A 22771-nucleotide genomic window follows, 5' to 3' on the forward strand; every position below is an offset into this window, starting at 1 on the left:
GGTGGGGTGCTACTGAATTAAAACTCATAGGCCCTGGAGCTGGACTTCCTGGATTCAAATCCCAACACTGTGGTTCCTATGTGCCCTTAAGCGAGACATTAACCACTCTTTGCTTCAATTCTTTCTTCTTATGAAGTCCCTACCTTATCTGGAGCTGTAAGGAATGAAGAAGATAAGAAGGAAATACAAGTCGAGTTGAAGTGCCTGGTACACAACAAGTGCTCAGTAGATATCAGCTGCTAGTATGGGCCTTGTTAAAGATTGTGGTCTTTGACCTATGAATAATGCAGAATGCATTAATCAGGACACTCTGGATTGCAAGGGATAGCAACCCAACTCACATTGGCTTAATCAACAATAGGGGGATTTACTGGCTCATATAACTGAAAGATGTAAGTTTAGATGTGTCAACAGGCACAGCTAGATCCAGGCACATAGCACTCTTTTCTCTCTGCCTCTACATGGTGGCAGGTTGGCCAATTAGCTACCAATGAAAGAGAGCTCCTCTCTCTAGCCTGTCACAGGGCCAGTCTCATGGAGGTCTCTCACTGTCCTTGTTCCCAACTAGTTCCCATCTGGTACCCAGCCCTGAGCCAGTTGCCATGGCTGTGGAGATGATGGGAAAAGAGGATTTGATACTGAGCAGCCAGTCATATCCCTGAACATCCGAGATCAGTGACCTGGGGCTGACAGGGGGTCCTAAAAGGAAATTGGGGTGCTGTTACCAAATGAGGAGAGGCGTGCTGAGCAGGCAAACACAGGCAATGTTGAGTCAGTCACAGGGAAGGACAGGGCCTGATGTTCCTCCTGAGAGGACCACTCAGGCTGCTGAATGGAGCAGATGGGAGGAGGACAGAGTGGAGGTGGGGGGTCAATGTCGGGAGTCCGGGAGAGAGTGGCAATGGCGTGGCCAGGCTGGTGGCACACTGGGGAGGAGTGGGAACAGGCAGGTTCCAGGCCAAGAGCCAGATTTTGGCCTGAGCAGCTGAAACTGGGAAGTTCAGTGAGGGGCAGATTGAGGAGGGTTTGACTGGGGGAAAGAGTGAGAGTCCAGCTTTGGATGCCCTGAGTTTGAGCAGCCTTGGGATATCCATGGAGAGGAGTCCTAGAGGCATTTCTGTGGGAGTTAGAAAGTCCACTTCATGTTCTTGTCTGGTTCCTATGAAATGTGAGGATAATAAATACATTGAACAATGCCTTCTCTGCTCAGTAGAATGCACTAGAACCGAGTGATGCCTGCCCCCCAGGAGAGTCGGGACAGAAACAGCTTGCTGAGCTGTTCGCAGGGAATATGTCTGGCCCAGTTCCTCCCTTAAGAGTCCAAAGACTTGAAGTCCTGGGCAGCAAGGCGGTCAGGACCAGCAGGCTGGGGGCATGCAATGAATGTTGGTCGAACTGATGGTGTCCCAGACCCGTGGAGCTGTCAGTACAGATGTGGTGAGACATGAGGAGCACAGGTGACAAGGAAGATGTTGGGCAGATGACCAAAAGTCAATGCAGAGTGGTGTAGCCAGGCAGCAGAGGCCGTGGCGGCTCAGAGGAGAAGGAGGTTAATGCAGAGCTAGCATAACCTGGGGTGGCTTCCTGGAGGCAGAGCTGGAGTGGCATTGTCAATGTGCCAGGCGAAAGGAAGACCATGACCGCAGACATGGAGTACAAGCTTAGGTGTGGCGTGCACCTCACTCAGCCCCAAAGCAGCTGGGTCTCTAAGAACTTTCTAAATTAGGCCAGGACACCAGCACCTCCCTGAGCCTCCTGCGGCCTCCGAGACATAGCGAGGTCTTCAAGTGAGGGCTCACCACCAGCCTTCCCTATCATTTGTGGAAGAGCGAGCTGCTCCCTTCATGGCGCACCTCACATTTCTTATCTGTGTGGCAGCCCTCAGCCCTGTGGAGATTTCTGTGTGTCCCTCCCCGCAGCCTACCCACTCCCCAAGGCAGGGAGCTGGCAGGGAGCACTGCCAGCAGCCAGCATGCTCCCTGCTGCAGGAGGCCCTGGGTAATTTTAGGAAGGGGTGGATTCATGCCAGGGCAAACGGCCCCTGGGAGGGGAGTAACAGGCAGCTAGGGAGGCTAGCAGGGCACTTCATGGGTGTGGGGAGCAGGTATGGGGCTTGGGGGTTCCTGTGCCTGCTTCCCTCTCCAGGTCCAGGGAAGAAGCAGGTGTGATGGAGCCCAAAACCCAGCCTCAGTGAACCTGGGCTGGACCCAAACTAGTGAGCCAGGGGAGTCAGCTTCCCATCAATTAGGCCCGTGGCCCGGATGCTGATGCCTACTGGACGTTCTGCTCTGGGCTCTGCTATCCACTTAGGCATCGTTAATATTTTACGCAGCAGAGCAAAGGGATCAATGTCTCATTTATAGCTCAGTGTTTATGAACAGTCATTGAAGCTTTCACAGGGAAGATGTGGAAGAACACCAGGGGAAACTGAGGCAGGGGAGCGGTGGTGGGGCAGCCTCAGGAAGACCCCAAGATGGCTTCCTTTGCTGACACGGCTCTCTATCCCCCCATCTATCTCACATCTGGTACCCTGGACACACCCAGCTCAAAGAACACATCGTAAAGGGCCATGAGAGCACCCGTGGGACTGGCAGGAGGTTCATTAACCTCTGAGACTTTCACACACCTTAGTAATTCTCCTGGTCCAGAGTGATCTCTCCCATCTTAGCATCTCTGCTTAGAAATCTGCCTTTGGTCAGTGGAGACTCACTGTATCCCACTTAAATGGAATGGAAAGCTATACATTTATGGTTCTTGCAAAATATCTCCAATAGCTGAGGCTTTTAACCAGGTGTATTAAATAGTGAGGTTGAACTGTGCAGGCCCAAAGAAATGCCTCAAAAAGCCTCATCCCCTTGGGTTTCCATGGAAGCAGGGCGGTGCCCTGGGGCAACATCTGTTCTGGACCCAACAGTCCTGGCTGCACCTGAGCCCCTTCCATAACCCACTCTCTAGGGCCGGCTTTTCTCACTTGTAAAATGGGGGAAGAGAAATATCCACGGGGGCTGCTCTCAAGGATGACAAGGAAACCTAACGGGTTGGCTCCTTCTGCCAGCTCCACAAGGGCCCTCCGCGCTCAGCTGTCCTTTCCCACCCCAACCCAGACCGAACTCTGTGTTGGGGCGGGATACCTGCTCGGCATTAGTTGAATGAATGAATGAATGAGTAGCAGAGTTCCATAAATGGAAGCTTCTACTATTCAGGTTCCAGGTGCAAACGGGGCCCACCCTTACAGGCGTGAAGCCGGGCTGGGATCCCCCTCCACTAAGTCACCAGGAGGACAGAACTTGGTGTCCCGCCCTCTAAGTTCAGTCTGGTGCGCAGCGCCCACTGGCGGGAGCAGAGTGGCGTGGCTCTGGCTCTCAAGTCCGGGAGTTTGGGGGCTCGGAGAATCCTGCTCTCCGCCCTGCCACACCCCTCTTCTCCCCTTCTGTTCTCCTTCCTTTCCGTGGCTTTACTTTCCTACCCAGTACTCCTGGGCAGGAAGAAGGCGAGCCACAAACTAATTAGCACTCCCTTGACCTACCCGCGCGCAAGCCTGGCATCCGCTTAGCTCTTTCCCACAGCCGGAAAGGCAGGCACCAGGCCCTCCTTCTAGAGGAGGAGGCTGCAAGTCCCGTAACTCCCCCAAGGTCACGCAGCTAAGGTAGCACTTGAACCCAGCTCCATGGACTCTAGAGCCAAAGCCCACACGCCCTCCTAAAGCCTCGAGCGTACGCGGGTTTCCGCGTACTTTGGAGATCAGGGCTAAATTCAATTTCCGCCGAGGGCTGGGTTATAGGAAACACCAGGGGGACACAGGGCTTCTGGGACCTTCCGAAAGCCAGCTTTGCGCTGGCGGCCGGGTGGAAACGGCGGAGGCCAGGCTCCTCACCTTTAGCCAGGAAAGGGGAGCTCCGACTCCGCAGCCGCGCTCCCCTCCTGCACAGGCGGTTCGGTGAAACCGCCAACCGCGCGGCCTCCCGGGGCTGGCAGTGTAACAGTGGCGGTGCGCCAGACTTGGTCCGCCAGGCTTGGTCCGCGATAGGACCGCGCGGGGCGGGGCCGCCTTCCTCCGCCCATTCGGGGACCGCGGAGGGGGGGCCGCAGGGGACGCCTCCCGGGTGGTCGCTGCGCCTAGGCCAATGAGCGCGCGGGGAGTCGCGATGGAGGCTGGGCGGCCAGGAGCGCCCGGGACCCCAGCGCCCCTGCGCCCGCGGGGCTGCAGAGGGGGCAAGAGAGGCGCGGCGCCCGCGCCGGGCATGGAGGCGCCTCTGGCCCGCGCCGCTGCTGCTCCTCGAAGTTTGCCCGCTGACTCAGAAAGTTGCGCTCGGCCACGGCGCCGCGTCCCACCACCGGGCCGGACCCAGCTCACCGCCGCCGCCCTGCGCGGGGCCGCGGCCCCGCCGACCCCCGCGGCCCCGCCTGCCGGGGGCATGTGAGCCGCGGCCTCCCCAGGAGCCGGCGGGCTGCACCGGCCCCGCGCCTCGGAGGCAGCGCGAGGGCCGCCATGGGCATCCAGGGCATGGAGCTGTGCGCCATGGCCGTAGTGGTCCTGCTGTTCATCGCCGTGCTCAAGCAGTTCGGCATCCTGGAGCCCATGTCCATGGAAGGTAACGCGTGCCCGCCCGCTGCCCTCCGCTGAGGCCGGCGGGCTGTGGGGAGGGAGCCAGTGAGGAGCGGCCCTCGGTCGGGCACGCCTAGCTCCGCCACCCGGGCCGCCTCTGGGCCCCGGAGCTCTGGACCTGGGACTAGGGGGACAGAGGGGACTCTGGCTCCCAGAGGGGACAGAGCCGTGGCGCTTGGGGCGGGCGTGAGCGACATGCCGGTGGCACCTTGAGTCGCATCCTTGGCGGTCCCAGACGGGCCCATCAGAGCTGCTCTCAGTGAGCACAGCCGCCTAGGGCTGCCCGGTGGTGAGAGGTGGCGCAGGGTGAAGATGACAAAAGGCCATCCAGCCAGGGCGCTGGATAATGAGTAGTATAGTACTAAGTAGTATGGGGCCCCTGCGGAGTGAGGGGCCATCCCTTTGCCCCCATCCCACATCCAGTCCCCCTCTCCTCAGGCAAGGCTCAGGCCTAGAGACCAGTAACCAAATCCTCAGTCACCACATTTCTGTCCCAATAAAATATCAACTGAGGAGACAGACCTACTCTTAAGTCAGACACTGTCGCCTCCTCGGGCCCCAGACAGGTGCCCTTGGAGCTGCTTCCCAGCCCTTGGCACCTCTTTAGACTTCTGGGCAGGTTCCTGGGCACACCCATTCTGAAGGGGACCTTGCTTGACTCACCAGAGCTGTAACCTACCTCCTGTGTTCCTAAGAGGCAGTTGCGGTTCTGAACCTTGGACTATGGGGAACAGATCAGCCTGACCTTTATGTCACCTATGCTCCCTGGTTGTCCGCTCAGAGGACTCTGCTTGACCTTGCCAACCTCCAGATCCTGGGGCTGAAACCAGAGGCCCTGAGAGGGCAGGGAGGAGAACCTGGCCCCTGCCTCTGAACTGCCAGGAGCCCCTTAGGCTAGGGATGTACCCCATCCCCTGCGAAGGGCTGCTGAGGGCAGGAAGGGGCACAGGGCCAGGGAGCCAGGCCCGGCCTCCCTACTGCCTTCAGAGCCCAGGGCCGGCTCTTCTGGCTGTTTATCTGAACTTCATGGCCACGTGCCTCCCCCAGAAGCCATCCAGTTCCATCACACCTCTTCTAGGTAAGTTCAGGAGGCCCAGAAAGAAGGGAATTATTTGCTCAAGGCAGTTCTGAGAGATGCTGCCCTGAACTTACATTTTACTTGGAGAGGAAAATTGCCTGGGCAGGCCTGCACTTGGCTGGATGCTGACCCTGGCAGGGGGAATCTGTAACGGGGAAATGCAGTCGCTTGGGTGAGGTGGGAGGCCGAGCATCCCACATTGCTGTGCCCTTGAGGACCCTGCCTTCTGCCAGGTACTAGCTCATCCTCTGTTCCTGATCCTTTCCCTACCTGGAACCTGTGGTGGGCATAGGAGCAGGTCTCATCTTCCACTACCTGGTGGTCCAAGCTGTCTGAGCTCACCAGAGGCTGCTTGGATGGTGGCCCTAAGGACAGCCAGAGATGTGGCTCAAGGTGCCACCCACAGGTCTGGGCCAGTCTGAAGCTGGCCTTTGTGATTCCTAAGGAGAAGGGATTTCTCTACGATGTGGAGAGTATGCACAAGACTACAGATGCACCCACCTCAGACTCGAATGAGTTTCTCTTTTCCGGTGTATTTGTCCACTTTGTGCCCTTGGCGTCCTGGGCTCTTGATGCTGTGGGAGGAGCACAGCAACTCAGAGCCAGCCAGGTCTCAGCTGAGGTCCTGTCACCCACACATACCGGGTGTAAAACTCCCTCAATCTTTCTGAGCCTCAGTTTGACCCTCTATAAAGTGGGACCAGTAATAATTCTTGCCCCATGGGACTTGTAACCAGTCAGTGGGGCTTTCATGGCCCCAGCACTATTCTTCGTGTGTAATAAATGCACAAGCTTTGTGAATCATTGCCATCACCAATAATTAGCAATAGAGTGATGAGTCGTATTAGCAGAACTGGTTCACAGCTGAAAACATCCTCTCCCTGTGTCAGAGGGAGGGGATTGTAAGTTCTAGATGTTCCCTGTTGATGGGGCCCTTTAAGTGCCTGGAAGGGCCCATTGGCCTGGCAGTGTCTAAGGGACTGTCAGATGGGCTCTGAGGAGCCAGGGCCCTGTGGTCCCAGCCTGGATGTGAGCTGGCACTGAGGGAAGGGAACTGGTGCCCAGGGTCCATCCCCCCACCCCCCAAAGCCTGCACACACGCAGTGGGATGTGTGTCTCGTCCTCACTGAGCCTCCGTAATTCTCGTCCGAAAGAGACCAGAGTTATGAAGCCCCTGGGGATTGTTATGAACTAATGGATCCGGGTTGTAGGGATGCAGCCTTCTAGAAATAGATACAGAAGTGGAAAGCCCTCCTCTCCCTGCCCCAGGTCCCCTGTCAGTCTCTGTCTCTGGTGACTATGTCGGGGTGTTCCAGCCTGGTCACCCGTTTACTAGGTGACCTTGGTGTCTTAATTTCCTCATCTGTAGAATAAGGATAATAATAGGCTGTTTTCCACTATCCACTTCACGGGTTGGGGGAGGGGTGAACTATGGCACTTTGCAAAGTAAAAGTGGAACTCCAGGACTCCGAGGGGTGGGGCACACCAGTAGAACATGAGGCTGGGCTGGCCAGTCTTGTTCTCAAAGCCCACACAGCCCGACACCAGATCTCTGTGTCCATGTCTGTGCCTAGCGCTTGACTCTGGCTCCTTGTTCTGTCAGCCCGGGTTTCCTAATTTTTAGACTTACAGCTCTCGGCTGAGGGCCGTTTGCTCCTCAGTGGACATTTGGATCATCTGGAGACATTTTGATTGTCACAACTGGGGGGAGAGTGCTACTGACATCCATTTGGTAGTGGCCAGGGATGTGGGCAAAACCCTGACATGCACAGGAAGCCCCCACCACAAAAAATGATCAGGCCCAGGTGTCGGTGTGACTTTGGGAAGCATTGTTCCAGAAGGGGCCCTGGCCAGGGGCTAGACAGCTGCTTTTCAGACCTGACCTGGTCCCTGACATGTTGTCGTTCATTTGGGCAAGTCACTTTTCCTGTCTTAGCTCTGTTCCTTGTCTGTAAGGGAGGGGGCTGAATTTGAGGCCCCATCTCCCCATGGGCTTTCCTTGGCCTTCTGGCTCCCTGCCCCTCAGGTTGTTTGGGTGATGCCGTCCCCACCCACTGTGTGCTCTGCAAGGGCAGCAACCCTAGAACTGCCCAGTAGTGCCTAGCAAACAGAAGGTGTTCAGTAAGTTTGAATTATATGCCATTGTCAGTACACAGTTATCGGGCACCCATTGTATGCCAGGCAGTGTGAGGCTGACAGGAGCACAAGTAATGCAGGATCTTGGCCCTCCCTTTAGGGCAGCCTGAGCAGTGGGTGAGGGAGCGAGGCTGGATTGTGAGGTCGGAGTATAGGCCAGTGAAGAGAACGGAGGTGTAAAGGGGAGAATGGGGTGTGCCCAGAATGGAGATATGCATTGCCTGGCCCACCACCCCTGTTCCACTCTCCAGGAGGCGGTCCCAAGTCTCTATGGCTGCCATGTGTGCACAATGCCCATGGGGGCCTGGCTTTGCCAAGGTGACCTGGGAGCCTGGAAGGTCCACAGCCCTGACTCCTCCTGCCCCTCCTGCTCTCCTTCACCCGGCAGCCTCTCCTACCTTCGCTGGGGCTGGTAACGCTCTGAGCATGCTGGGGGCTCTTGTCCCTGGCAGGGGCCGCTGCTCTTCATACACTGCAAGTCTGTCAGGACTCCTGCGGCCCAGGCAACTTCCAGATCTGGGGTGCTGATGACAGCAGAGTAGCCAGCATCTAATGAGCAGCTCCGGGCACTTTGTGCATATCCGGGATGCCCATTTTATAGCTGAGGAAACAGGCTCAGGGAGAGTAAGTGACTTGCCTGAGGTCACCCAGCTGGACAGTGGCAGAGCCAGGACCTTTCTGAACTCAGGTACATCATTCTGGATGTGTCTCTAACTCCGCAGGGGGGGCTGGGGCCATGGACATAGGTGAGCGTGTCCAGCCTCTTACAGCGCAAGTGTCAGGAGCTCCACGTGGACGCACCTACATGTCTACAAATCTAAAGTGGGAAGGGCCCTGGTCACAGAGCATCATGAGGACTAAGTGTGCGAGTGTGTGCAAAGCTCAGGAAGCAGTGCCTGGCACAGAGGGAACAGTTGGAACATTTCTGCCAGAGGTGACCTAGCCCAAATGACCCCAGGTCACACACCACTGGCTACACTAGAAGTTAGTGGGCAGGGAGGGTGGGGAGTGCACTTGACAGGCCTTTTATCATGCTGGCCGCCCTTCAGTATGTCCTCCGTAAGGTCCGGGCTGCTGCCTGCTGGGCCGACTCTGGGGAAGGGAAGAGACAGGCCGGCTGCATGGGGCTGGCATCTGCAGGACAGGGAGATGGGCTGGAGCCCCAGGCCTGATGTTGCTGTCGGCTGGGGGCTTGGGTGAGGCCCTCCCTCCCTGAGTCCAGGCCTCGACTGTTGCAGATCTAGACACAGTCAGTGTTTTTCAAGCGGCTTAGTCAGGAATCTCACAGGAAGTCTGACTTGGCAGCCCAGCACTGCGACAGACAGAAGGACCCTGCTGGATCGCAAAGGGAGTCTTGCCCCACAGGTGTCCCCTGACCCCATGGCGGTCCCTGGGGGATCCTCTGTGGGTCCCCAAGGTCCAGGAGTCACCTGACCAGCAGGGACTCCTGCTGAATCTACCAGCTTGTTCAAGAGTGAACAGCGTTGCTACCTGCTTGTTCTCTCACTGAGCTAAGCCAACGAGAGTGAAGGCTGAATCTACCAGCTGGGTTCAAGAGTGACTGGAGCCAGCGCATGCGGACAGCAATTTGGAATATTCCTGCAGAGGGGAGCAAAGACGGGTGCTGGGTGGCAGGGGGCCACCTGCAGGGCAGCCTCGCAGAGGTGTTAGGGGTGTCACAGACTCCTGCATTGGCTAGGCCAAGAGTGCCCTCGCCTAGTACTGCACCTTAGCTCAGTGAAGCGAAGGCCTGGAGCCACCTTTCCCAAGCTCATACCAGTGCACAGAGAGGCTGCGTGCAGCAGGTGACTTTCACACCTGGGAGGAAAGCCCGGTTTGTAGTCTGTCAGGCTGTTGTACTTTGGGACACTGAGCTTTAAAACAATGTTATAAAGCCTCGTGCTTTCACGCCTCTGATAAAATGCTTGTTTGATAGAGAGGTGAAATCTTTACTACTGACCCCTGGTCTTCAATGGATACTTGATTGGGGGGGTGGTCCAGGACTAGCCCCTGGAGGGGCGAGGAGGCCTGGGCCCAGGGAGAGGTGAGGGAGATGGCACAACAGGCCGACTTCACAATTTGGCCCAGCGAGACCCCAGTGTGGTGACGAAGCTATGCAAATGCTGTGTAGACCCACTGATCACAGCCCACCCTGGAATTGCAGAGATGGGAGCGAGGCCTCCAGCAGCTCCCCACAGATCTGGCCAGTCTCTGCCTGTGGTGTTCTGCCTGACCAAGACAACTGTCAGAGTCAAAAACAGATTCTCGTTGGCTTAGCTCAGTGAGAGAACAAGCAGGTAGCAACGCTGTTCAGAGACTAAGGTTGGGATAAGATCACTGCGTTGGAACTGCGCTGGCAATGACATTCAGTAGCTTTAAGGGTTATGTCTTCCACAGACAGAAATCATTTGCATCTCCAGTGGACACGAGTCGTATGCAACTGTCTTCTTCTAGGTCTGAATGTGTAGCGCCCGACTGTGGCTGTTAGTAGGTAGGAATCAGGCAATTTCCCGTAGACAGTGCTCCCGCATGACGTCGCAAAGCCACATGGCAGCAACCATCCTTGCATGTTTTCCAGTGCTGGGCGATTTAGCCCCATGCCTTGGTGAGTGGCACCAGCCGTCACCCGGTTTCCCAGGTCAGAAACGTGGGGTAGTCCCCGAGTCTGCCCACCCTGCCCTGGTCCACTCGGTGGCTAGAGACAGAGGCTCCTTCCTTCTTGACGTCTCCTGCCGGTCCCGCTCTCTGTTCTCTTCATCGCTTCAATTGACACCTGCAGCCAGAGTGACCTTTCTAGAATGGAGATCAGACAAGGCCTTCCCTTTCTTTGGGGCCTTCCATGGCCTCTGTGCCCACATATCCCTTGGCTCACCTGGGACTCCTGTCTACTTGCTGTCATTGGACCTGAGTCTTGGAATATCACTTCTCTCTCTGATTCCCCACCCCCGCTGTGCCCAACAGGTATAAGTAACAGGGAGTTTGGGCCGGGGACAACCTGCCGTAGGTGGGCCCTGCCTGTAGACATTCAAATTAACACCCAAGGCAGTAGTCCACATGCCACCCAAGGAAACAGGGGTGGGTGACCCATCCCACACAGTGTGTTCCGGGGCACCCCCACATGTAGGCACTGTTCCAGGATTCGGTACAGCAGGGAGCAGACGGAAGTCTCTGCTGAGCTCCCGTGGTAGAGGAGAGACTGACAATAGACCAGTGTATGCATTGTTCTCCTTGGGCCGCCATAACAAAATACCACGGACCAGGGGCCTTAAACAACAGGCATTTACTTCTCACAGTCTGCAGGCTGGAAGTCCCATACCCAGGTGCAGGCATGGTTGGTTTCTGATGAGGCCCCTCTGCCTGGATGGCAGATGGCTGCCTTCTCTCAGTGCACACGTGCAGGTGGGAGTGGGAGGGAGATCTTGCTTCCTCTTCTTATAGGACACTAATCCTGTTGGATTAGGGCCCCACTCATATGACCTCACGTGACCTTAATTACCTCCCAAAGACACCATCTCCAAATACAGTCAGTCACATTGGGGGTTAGGGCTTAAGTGTATGAATTATGGGCTGTGAGGAACACAGAATTCAGTCCATAGCACCAGTAAATAGAGAAATATGCATGAGCCAGGGAGACATAGCCAAGTGAGGAAAGTAAGAGAGATGAGGGATAGATGGGAATGGTGGGGGTGGTGCCTCTGAGGGGGTAACATTTGAGCAGAGGCCTGGAGAGAAGAGCGGTTGGGGGGGAATGCCTGCAGAGGGAGTTGCCTGGACGTTTGAGGGGGCACCAGGAGGCCAGCATAGCTGAAGCAGAAAGAGCAAGGGAGAGACATGAGAGGTGAGGTCGGAGCTGAGGGGTGGGGGGCACACTTATTGGCCATTTCAGGACTCTGACTTTTACACTCCAATCTCAGGGAGGTTGTCGAAGGGAGGAATGCGTGAGGATGTGTTTTCAGCAGCTTCCTCCAGCACCTTCAGCTTCCTTCAGCAGCTTCCTCCAGGTTTGAAAAATAGACCAGTGGGATCCAGGAGACAAGCCTGGAGAGACAATGCAGCTTTGGACCTGGGGATGGGGGCAGTGAGGTGGGGAAGCGGAGGCAGGACGTGTGTTGAGGGTAGGCTGGCAGGGTTGAGTGAGGGAAGAAGGTCTGTGCTCAGGGTTTGGCACAAGCCCTCAGCAGGACAGACTTGCAGTCAGCCATCAGTGAGCCGGGGAAGGCTGCGGGTAGAGCAGGTCTGCGGGGAACATCAGGAGCTCAGTTTGAACCTGTTCCATTTGGGAACCTCCTAGACATCCACGTGCAAAACCAGCGGTGAGTCTGGGGCTCAGGGAGAAGGGAGCCCACAGCCCCCAACTGCAGCTTAACTTTTAAGGAGCTGTTAGATTTCACATGAAATTTTAATAAGTGTCATGCCATGGTTTTTCCTCATTGTTCTCATATTCATTTTTCATACTAATGATTTTGAACACTTCTATATGTGCTTATTAGGTTTTTTCAGTTTCTTCCTCTGGAATTGCTGTTCTTTTGTTATTCTCCAAGTGTCGAATGTTTAATTCAGAGCAGAGGTGTCTCTGTCTCTCTCTCCATCTCTCTCTCTCTCTCTCTCTCTCTCTCTCTCTCTCTCTCTCTCTCTCTCTCAGTTCTTCTCCTATCCCACTCCATAGAGGTTACCACCCTCCAGATTTGTGCTTGTCAGTCCTGGATATTTCTATTTATAATTTTATCTCTTATGTATTCCTTTAAATATATTGTTTGGTTATTCTTGGTTTTCAATTTTAAAAATAATGGAATCATACTGGCCTCCTAGGACTAGTTTTTCATCCAACAGTGTGTTCCTAAGACTTGTCCCTATGGCTGAGTGTTATTATTATCATGTCCACTGCTTATAACACTTCATCCCATGGACGCCCCACGATCCATCTATCGATCTATCATCAGTGGACCTTTGGTTGATTCAAGCTATTGTTACTGTAGCATGCTCAGTGACAACTCTTGTATATATCTCCTGGGCATTGAGCTTCTCTGGCAGGCAAACCTGGGTACCGCACCCTCAGGCACGCAAAGGTAATTTTCATGAACTTATGTGTCATTAGTATGAAGATGCAAGCATGTTGCACCTCTCTCCCTGGCTTGCAGACAGCCACCTTCTTGCTGTGCCCTCACATGGTATTTCCTCTGGGCATGCACGTGTCTGGTGTCTCCAGTTCTGTGAGTTTTGACAAATGGAGTTGTGTAACCCCTACCACAATCAAGATATAGAACAGCTCTATCACCACAAAAAAAATTCCCTCATTTTGTATCAGCCTCTCCTTTGCCCCCAGCCCCTGATACACTCTCCTTCCCCATGATTTCTGTAACTACATATTTTCCATAATGTCGTATTATCGGCATCATACATCATGTAGCCTCTTGAGTCTGATTTTTCCACTTACCCGTGCATTTGAGATTCGTTCCTGTTGCTGTGGGCATCACGAGTCTCATTGATGAGTAGTATTCCACTGTGTGGATAAACGATGGTTTGGTTACCCATTCACTGGTTGAAGGACATTTGGGTTACAGCAAAATTTGTAATTTTTCATTAAAAAGTATAGTTTATCAATTTTTTCTTTTATGGATTGTGCTGTTGGTATCTAAGAACGCTTTGCCTAAAACTAGACTATAAAGATTTTCTTCTATGTGTTTTTTCTAGAAGTTTTATAGTTTTATGCCTTACATTTAAATCTATGCTCCATTTTGAGTTAAATTTTGAATAAGATATAAGGTTTAGTCAAACTCATTTTTTAATTTAGTTTATTTTTCAATTGCAGTTGACATTCAGTATTATATTAGTTTCAGGTGTCCAGCATAGTGGTTACACATTTATATAACTTAAGAAGTGATCCTCCAATAAGTCTAGTACCCACCTGACACCATACATAGTTATTATAATATTATTGACTATATGCCCTATGCTCTATCGAAGTTAATTTTTTTTTGTAGATGAATGTCCAATTTTCCAACACCATCTATTGAAAAAAACTATCCTTTCTCCATTAATTACGTGTGCACATTTGTCAAAAATCAGCTGGCCATTGTGTGGATCTATTTCTGGGTTATTTGCTTCATTTCCTTGATCTGTGTGTCTTTCTGGCCCCCAAACCAGTCTTGATTACTATAGCTGTATCATAAGTCTTAAAATCAGATAGACTGGTTTCTCCCACTTTATTCTTCTTCAAAACTGTTTTAGCTATTCTGTTTTCTTTGCCTTTCCATATAAGTTTTAGAATCAGTGTGTTTATATCTATAAAAATATCCTTCTGGGATTTTTATTGGAATTATGTTAAATCTATAAATCATTTTGGAGATAACTGACCTCTTTATGATGTTGAATCTTTCAGTCCATGAACATGGTATGTCTCTTCACTTATTTCAATCATCTGTGATTTCTTTCATCAGCATACAGATTATGTGCATATTTTGGTAGATTTATGTCTAAATGTTTTATTTATAGGGCAAGTGATCATAAATAGTATTGTGTTTTAAATTTTGGTTTCCAAATATACATTGCTGGTCTATAGAAATGTGACTGATTTTGGGTGTTGACTTTGTAACCTGTGACCTTGCTAAATTTAGTTATTAGGGGATTTTTTGTGTGTATTCTTTGGGATTATCTACATAGATGATCATGTCATCTGTGAATAGGGCTAGTTTGGTTTTTTCTTTCTAATCTAATCTTTATGATTTTCCTTGCTCTCTTCCTTTCTTTTTTTAAATAAACGTTTTATTTAGAAATAATTTTGAACCTACAGAGAAGTTGCCAGAATAGTACCAAGACCCCATTCAGATTTCTCCAGTTGTCATAATAATAAACTTTGTAGGAAAAGGATCTAATCCAGGACCACACATCATACCCACTTGTCATATCTCTTTAGCCTTCTTTGATCTGGAATGGTTTCTCTGGTTTCCTTGACTTTTGTGACCTTGACATTTAAAAACATTACTGGCTAATAGCTGTATAGAATATCACTTTATTTGGGTCTTCCTTTCTTTGTTCTTTTCTTTCCCCCCTCATTGCCCTGGCTAGGACTTTTAGTATGATATTGAATGGGAGAGGAGACAGCATATATTCTCACCTGTCTTGGGGGAAAACATTCAGTCTTTCACCATTAAGTATGATGTTAACTGTAGGGTTTTTGTAGATGTCTTTTATCAAGCTGAGGAAGTTCCCTTACATTCCTAATTTACTGAGCTTTTTATTGTTAATTGTTAATTGAATTTTGTCAAATACTCTTTCTGCATCATTTATATGACTGTGTGTTTTCTTTATTTTTTTAATATTTCCTATCTTTTTTTAAAATATTTTTTTAACTTTTATTTTATTTTTAGTGTGTTTTTCCAGGACCCATCAGCTTCAAATCAAGTAGTTGTTTCAATCTAGTTGTGGAGGGTGCAGCTCACAGTGGCCCATGTGGGGATCGAACCGACAACCTTGTTATTAAAAGTGCTGCACTCTAACCAACTGAGCTAACCGGCTGCCCCTGTTTTCTTCTTTAGACTGTTGATATCGTGGATTATGTTGGTTTACTCTCAAGTATTGAACCAGCCTTACATTCCTGGGGGAAAAACCATTTGGATTGAATTTGCAAATGTTTTGTTAAGAATGTTTGCGTTTATGTGCAAGAGGAATATTGGTTAGGCCTATTCAGGTTATCACTTTCATCTGGTGAATTTAGGTAGTTTATGATTTTTGAGGAATTGGTCCATTTTATCAAAGTTATTTGTGTACTTGTTCATGATATTTTCTTTTATCCTTTTAATATCTGGAGGGTCTCTACTTGTTTCCCTGTTTTTTGCCTGATAGTGGTAATTTGTGCCTTCACTCTCTTTTTTTGTCCTTTTCACTCTTGTTAGAGTTTTATCAATTTTACTGATGTTTTCAAAGAACCATCTTTTGATTTCATTGACATTCTTTATTTTTCCCCAATTTCATTGATTTCTGTTCTTATCTCCTCCTTTTTCCTTCCTTCTGCCTGCTTTGGATTTATTTCACTCTTCTGTTTCTATTCTTTTGAGGTAGAAGCTTATATTATTTATTTAAAATCTTTTATCTTTCCTAATAGGCATTTAATGCTCTAAATGTCCCTGTAAGTGCTAATTTAGCTGCATCCCACAAATTTTGACATGTTATCTTTTCAAATGCTCTCAGTTCAAAATATTTCTGTTAGCTTCCTCTTCTTTTCCTGCTGATCTTCATTTTTATCTGCTATCACTTCCCTTCATCATGAAGTACTTCCTTTAGCATTTCTTTTAGTACATTTCTGCTGGCAGCAAATTCACTAGCATTCATTTATCTGAAAATGCCTTTATTTCACCCTCCTTTTTAAAAGGATATTATCACTAGCTATAGAATTCTAGGTTAACAGATGTTTTTTTCTTTCACCAGTTTCAAGTGTGTTCCATTGTCTTTTAGTCTACATAATTTCTTGTGAGAAGTCAACTGTCTTCCTTCTCTTGTAGGGTCTTCTCCTTTTAAGGTCACCCTTAGTCTTTGGTTTTTATCGTTTTGACCATATTGTTCCTGTGTGTGGTTTTATTTTTATTTTTCCTTCTCAGGATTCACTGAGTTTCTTGGATCTGTGTATTGATGTGTACCTCTAATGCACTGCACGTCTAATCCTGGTATGCATCCCCTGTATTGTGCCCCCCATTCTGCCTTTGACTGACCCTTGGAATGCCTGCAACTCCTCCATCTAAAACACTGTCACCATGAGCATCCTTGTACAGGTCCCTTCGCCGGGTAAGATTCTATTTGGGATGTTAGAATCCAGAGTGGAATTGCTCCTTGCAAGGTTTGCCTATACTAAACTTGACTGAGGGTTGCCAATATCTGTATGTTGATGGTAATGATCCAGAAGGAAGGGAAGAAAGGTGGTGGGGAGGGAGGAAAGAATGGGGAGAATTGCTGGAGCCTCATGCTGATGTAGGTTAGAGGGACTGGGCTGGTACCCGCTACACAAGTGGAGGCATCAGCCAGGAACAGGGACAGTTCAACCCCAGAGGAGGGAAAGCGGAGGTCTGGGCCAGATGCAGGTGGATGGGTAGATGTGGTGGCAGGAACTTAAGGAAATTTCCTTCTGTGGCTTCTGTTTTCTCAGCGATGTAGCAAGCAACCTGAGGGTTAGGATGGGGGAGGAGGTACTGGCAATTTAAAGAGAGGAAGGCATCAAGTAATTGTCTTGGAGGTTGGGGGTCTGCATGGCCAAGCAACAGAGTCAGTGCTGAGCATTTTGCAGGCTGCTGTCAGGTTAGTGAGAGTGGGCAGTGCTCATGGGAGAGGCTGTGCCTGGCGCTGTGCTGGGCTCTGTGCAGAGCTGCAGATCATTAAGCACTCACAGTCCTCAGGGTGTCAGAAGAGGCTGGAGTGGTGACAGTGCAGTGGGAATTGTGCTTCCCACCTTGGTGAGAAGTCTGTAGTTATGCGATCAGCCTGCTCAGCAGGTAATAGGTAGTAAGTTCTACTCTGTAGCTCCATTTTACATTATAAAATGAATGGGCGCTTTACCAAAAGAGATTAGGAAAAGATTAATAAAAAGGTAAAGATCACCTGCAATCTACTCTCCGCCACCCCCCGCACCCCCCCCCCCAGAGGCAGCCATAGTTAGTTAACATTTGGATGTGATGTTGTTACAGAAAAGGGCTGGTCTCTGCCCAATGGGCCCTTGAGATCTGACCTCCTTTCCAAATGTGAGTAACACCCTCCACCACCTGCAGCCAAGCAGCAGCATGTCAGACTGGATGGGCTAAGAGGGGTGCTCTCCTCATTCCTGGCAGAAGTCAGGGAGAGCTGCACGAAGGAGGTGGCCAGGATCTGGGTCTTGAAAGTGGAGGGTCCCTTGAGCCTGTCTTGCTGTCTCCCTTGTTCAGTGTTTGTCCAGGACAAGGCCAGCTCCCAGTGCCTGCCCCACGTGTGGCTGACAGGGTGGGCAGCTCCAGGTGAGGTGAGTGGGGAGGCCCACGCTGTGTGAGGAGCAGGGAGGCAGAGTATCCCGAGCATGCTGCTACCCTATGGCCCTCCGTTCCTGCCACCTCTGTAAGCATGTATGGTAGTCATGCAAAGAGAGCCCCTCTACCTTGAGCTCACCCTGCAGCGAGGTGGGGGCGGGGACAACATGTTCTCCCTCCTGGGTCTGTGTCGCCCTCCAGACAGCAGCGACAGTGAGCTGGAACTGTCCATGGTGCGCCACCAGCCAGAGGGCCTAGAGCAACTGCAAGCACAGACCAAGTTCACCAAGAAGGAGCTGCAGTCCCTCTACAGGGGCTTCAAGAATGTGAGTGCTCCCCACCCCCCAGGAGAGGCCCTGACCCACCCACATCCTGTCCCTGGTGCCAGCAAGTGGCTCTGGCCCAGGCAGATCTTCTTGGAACTTTTCCATGGCACAGCAAATATCCCAGGGTCCTTGATGGGGCTCATGTTTTGCAGGAGAGCCATCTGGGGGGTGCGCCAAGCCCCAGAATCAGTGTTCTGAAGGCCCTGTCTCCTTTCTGTTGTCTTTGTGCTGACACAGAGGAAGGTGTATGAGTGACCGTACTGGCCTGGGGGACCAACCATACCCGCACTTACCCTCTTGCCTCACCCCACCCCACTACCAGGCTTCCTGGGGGCTTGGGGGAACGAGTCAGTACCTGGGGCAGCAGACATCCCCTGGAGGGAGGAGTCAGGGTGCAGGGCTGGGGTGGCCGAGGTGGCTGAGTGGGTGACTTCCTGCTGCAGGAGTGTCCCTCGGGCCTGGTGGACGAAGACACCTTCAAACTAATTTACTCACAGTTCTTCCCTCAGGGAGGTGAGTCTGAGGCCAGCGACCCCCCCAACCCCCCTCTGCCCCCCACATCCCCATGGCAGTTCTTCAGAGGGTGGGCGTCCCTTTACGGGAAGGGGACCCTCACCTCCACCTCTACCTTCCCTACCACCACTTGCCTTCTGAAAGCCTGGTGTTGAAGGGGGAAGGGGGAAGCCCAGCCCAGGACACAGATGGATACTCAGGTGGGGCTGCCTGGGCTGGGGGCTTTGCTGCCAGTCGGCCCCAACACACCCCAGCCTGTGCCCTTGTTTCCCCCAGATGCCACCACCTATGCGCACTTCCTCTTCAGCGCCTTCGATGCTGATGGGAACGGGGCCATCCACTTTGAGGTAGGTCCCTGCCGACTCCTCCCTTGTCCCCTGTTGCCACACACACCCTCCAGCTGTCCAGAGGGTCAGACATGGTCCCAGTGTACACGGTCCAGTGTGTCCCCAGGGAACTGGTTTCTGTCTGGCTGCCCTATTCCCAGCCTCGTCTTCCATTCCAGCCCCACTGAGCCCAGGGAGCTACTGAGGCACCTTGAGGTGGTAGTGAGCCAGCGTGAACTTGCATTCGGAAGGGGAGCAAGGCCTCACTCCGAAATCTGTGCTGACGGTGGGGTTTCAGGCACCACCACCCCAATTTGCCCCCTTTCCAGGAAACAGAGCACCCAGGCCAAAGCAGGCTCCTGTCACCCCAGCCAGACACTGAGTGAGCTTGGTGACCCCACTGTCAGGAAGGAGAAGTCTGTCCCCCACACTGCCCCCCAATAAGGCCTCACCTGGCTCTGTGTGGGCAGCTGTGGGTCCCACCCAGGCCCCACCCCCAGATCATTTGAAGAAGGCCCCTCTGTGGAGCCCAGGCCCCTAAAAATAGCAGCAGGTGAAAAACTGAAACCTCTTTGGGGAGGAAAATCATGCTGAGAGCCGGGTGTGATCGATAGCTGCTCAGCCCAAGGGCCAAGGGCGGTGACAGGAAAGCCGCAGGGCCAGCAGGAAGCTCACCAAGCCACTGAACCAGCCGGGGGGATAATAATAACTCCCATCACTCGTTTTCTAATGCCATCAGCCCTGACACACAGACCGAGGCTGCCACCCTGCTCATCCAGCTGGGAGACAACAGGCTCCCCACCCCACCCCCAGCCATACTTAGCATCGTACGCATGTGAGCACGCAGTGTTTTCATCTGTTCTCAGTGATGCCCCCACACAGTAAATATCCTGTCAGTACAGAGCAGTACACAGAAAAAACTCATTGTCTCCCTGGTCCCTCCCCTGTGACCAGTTTCTGCAGGTCCTTCCCCAGGCCCTGGAGACATCTGGGAGGGAAGGGTGGGAAGGACCCTTGTGTGTTGGCACCATCGGGGCATTGTGGGTGATTTCTGTGGTTCTGAAATCAGGATCGAACCCTGGGGTGTGGCGGGTGTCAGGAAGGTCTAGGTCACCCTCCCCAAGGAGGGGTCTTGGTGCCCACTTAAGGCTGTAGATTGTGGGTCTTTGGGTGGGGGGTGCTATCAGTGGCTGTGTTGGGGTGCTGGTGCTGAAGCCCCTATGGAAGGCTGCTCCCTCCAGTGTGTGCTAGGCCTTCCACATGCTTTTCTGAGGTCATGTTAACCCTCTGGTTTCACGTGGTGTTTATTCACCGTGAGGACCATCCTCTTGATTTTGGTGTCTGCTCTAAGAAGGCTTTTTCAGGAAGGGAGGAGGGCATGTATCTCCCCAGGGGCCTTCCAACCAGCAGGCCCCCATCCGGGGTGCTCACAGGGGCCGGGAAGTCACTCAGCCCCCTCACAGCCTCAGGGAAACGCAGGTCAGCTTATGAGTATTTGCAGTGATCCCCAGTCCTTTTGTATATTCTTGAGAGACAAAGCACATATTAATTGAAGTTTATTGAGAATGGTAAAATACTGTAACTTCCCTGCCTTCACCAAAAAGTCTACCAGGAAATAAAATGGCAAATCCAGCAAACCTCAGCAATGCCACATGGGGCCATGGTCCCACGTCCCTGCTCAGGGCCTGTCTGCTGCTCTGCAGGTGCTCCCGGGACCTCTGGGATGTGCCTCCTGGAGGGAGCCGTGCTGGCTTCCCCTGGGCACAAGCCACGCCACACAGGACGCCTTAGGGCCTTCCTAATTCACCTCACTCATGTGCCAGCGCAGCCGCTCTTTGGGAGAGGTGGGGCCAGTGTGTGTGAGAAGGAGGCTGTGGCTGCCTCTGCTTCATCCCTCCGCCCCAAGTAACCTTCTCCCAGGACCATTGAGCAGCCGGGGTGTGACTCTCCTAGTACCATCACTACTGTACCACACACGCTTAGGGACACTGAAAGGGGACATTCCTCAGTTATGACTGACCACAAGGGCTTCCACACAGCAGACCCTCCCCTGGCCCACACAAGAAGCGCGTCCTGTGCAGAATTCCCATGGCTTTGCCTCCCACTGGGAAAGCCTGTCAGACCCCAGGGAAGAGAAAGTGACGTGATCTGAGATACTCTGACTCTTTACTACAAAGTAAGTCACGGACAAGGTCCATAGGTGATCTCGGCCCCAACTCGGGCATGAGAGAACTGTCACATGCTTTCTCCTTGAATATACTTTCATTCGCTTCACTTACACACACACATGACTTTAAGCGTCCAATAGATTACAGGGTGTCCCTTGGAAAAGATCACTTAACCACCCCACACACACCAGAGGAGGCAGCCACTTTCTCCTGTTTTAGCCAGTTGTCACTCTTTGTTGCTCCGTCTGACCCCAGGAGCATGCTTCTACAGCTCCTTCCTGATTGTCCCATCTTAGACGCGGCCTGTTGGTCCTCTGCCATGGGTGGTGAGGACTTGGGTCTCCCACACCCCCCGCCCCTCTCATCTTCCAACTGAAGTACAGATTCAGAGGACAAGGACATATGGTTTACCCGGACCGTGTGACTGTGAGCTCCAGCTGAGCCTCGCGGCAAACTGTGATGACGCTTTCCTCCTCTGCACACATTCTTGGTTTGTCTGCCGTTGGCAATTGCCCTGAGTTTGCATCTGCTGGTGTCTGTGACCTCATCATTAACTCATCCCCAAGCTCTTCTCCAGTTGTCTGACTGGGCACCTCCCTGAGGACACCTCCCCAGCCTTCTCGTCCATGGGGACTGAATACCACCTGGGGTCTCCTGGTTCCCGAATCCCGTCACCTTCCTCTTTCTTGCTTTACTCTCTTTTCAGTGGCGCATCTCCCAGCAGCTTCCTAGGAAAGCAAGCATACATGCGAGGTGACTTTTGAGCCTTTGGATGTCTGCGAGCATCTTCATTCTGTTCTCACTCTTGCTTGACGTGTCGTGTGGGACCAGAGCTGTGGTGGGAGGCTATGCGCCTTCAGAATGGTGGCCGGCGAAGCCTGCCGACCCCTGGCTCTGTGCACAGGACTTGATTCTGTTTTTTCTCTTGTTTTCGCTTTTCTCTTTGGAAGCTTATAGGATCCTTTCTTTGCACCCAGTTTTTGGAAATGGCATCAGGATGCATGCCTGCAGGCAACACTGCAGGCTGTTTGCAGGCGCTGGGCGAGACCTCCGCACACCTGGACACCCACAACCTTCATCCTGGGAAATCTTCCCTTTTGACCTGCTTTCCTCCGTGTCCTCCCTTCTTCCTGGCTCTCCTGCTCTCCAAGTGGCCATCCCTCCCGATCAGGCCTCTCTTCTGTTACACTCCTGTTTTCCAGCTCTGCCTTCCCCCTACTTCATGGAACATTCCACTTGCTTCTGTAACCCTTCTTCTGAGTGTGTCATTTTGCTTGCTTATTTTAATTCCCCAAAGCTCTTTCTTGTTCTCAATTATTCTTTTTTAATATCCTCCTACTCTTTAGAGATGTCAGATTTCCAATCTCTGAACCTAATAGTTTTTGTTACTTTTTTTTTTCCTCCGGGAATAATTTCTGTTTCTTCCAAATTCCTGTTCTCTGTTTCCTTTGGTCTTTCTCTTTCGTGGTTCAGGCTTCCTTATGTCCCGAAAGTGTCAATTGAGTGGGGACTGAGCCCCATGGTGCGTGGCCCTGTCCCTCTGCACTCTGCAGTCTGGCACCCCTCCCTTTCTGGGACAGGCCTTCTCTGCCCCCCTTCCTTCAGAACAGCCTGGGGGACCCTGCAGAGCAGGGA

The 22771-nt window shown here is 52.1% G+C and overlaps 1 protein-coding gene across 11 annotated transcripts in view; it reads left to right on the top strand.

Moving 5' to 3' along the window:
- KCNIP3 (potassium voltage-gated channel interacting protein 3) overlaps positions 1 to 22771 on the top strand; it is a 68843-nt gene that overhangs the window by 41471 nt on the left and 4601 nt on the right. For 7 of the 11 annotated variants that reach the window (XM_074332519.1, XM_019725869.2, XM_019725867.2 and 4 more), the window contains 3 exons: positions 18005 to 18129; positions 18573 to 18642; positions 18919 to 18989. In XM_074332519.1, the coding sequence (XP_074188620.1) occupies positions 18005 to 18129; positions 18573 to 18642; positions 18919 to 18989 (266 nt within the window). Of the gene's footprint in view, positions 1 to 4133; positions 4593 to 4825; positions 5685 to 18004; positions 18130 to 18572; positions 18643 to 18918; positions 18990 to 22771 lie in introns of those variants that run through there. The other 4 variants (XM_019725865.2, XM_019725866.2, XM_074332518.1 and 1 more) reach the window with 4 other exon arrangements.

This window comes from Rhinolophus sinicus, linkage group LG05 (assembly GCF_036562045.2).
Source record: "Rhinolophus sinicus isolate RSC01 linkage group LG05, ASM3656204v1, whole genome shotgun sequence".
In the NCBI taxonomy this organism is placed as follows: Eukaryota; Metazoa; Chordata; class Mammalia; order Chiroptera; family Rhinolophidae; genus Rhinolophus; species Rhinolophus sinicus.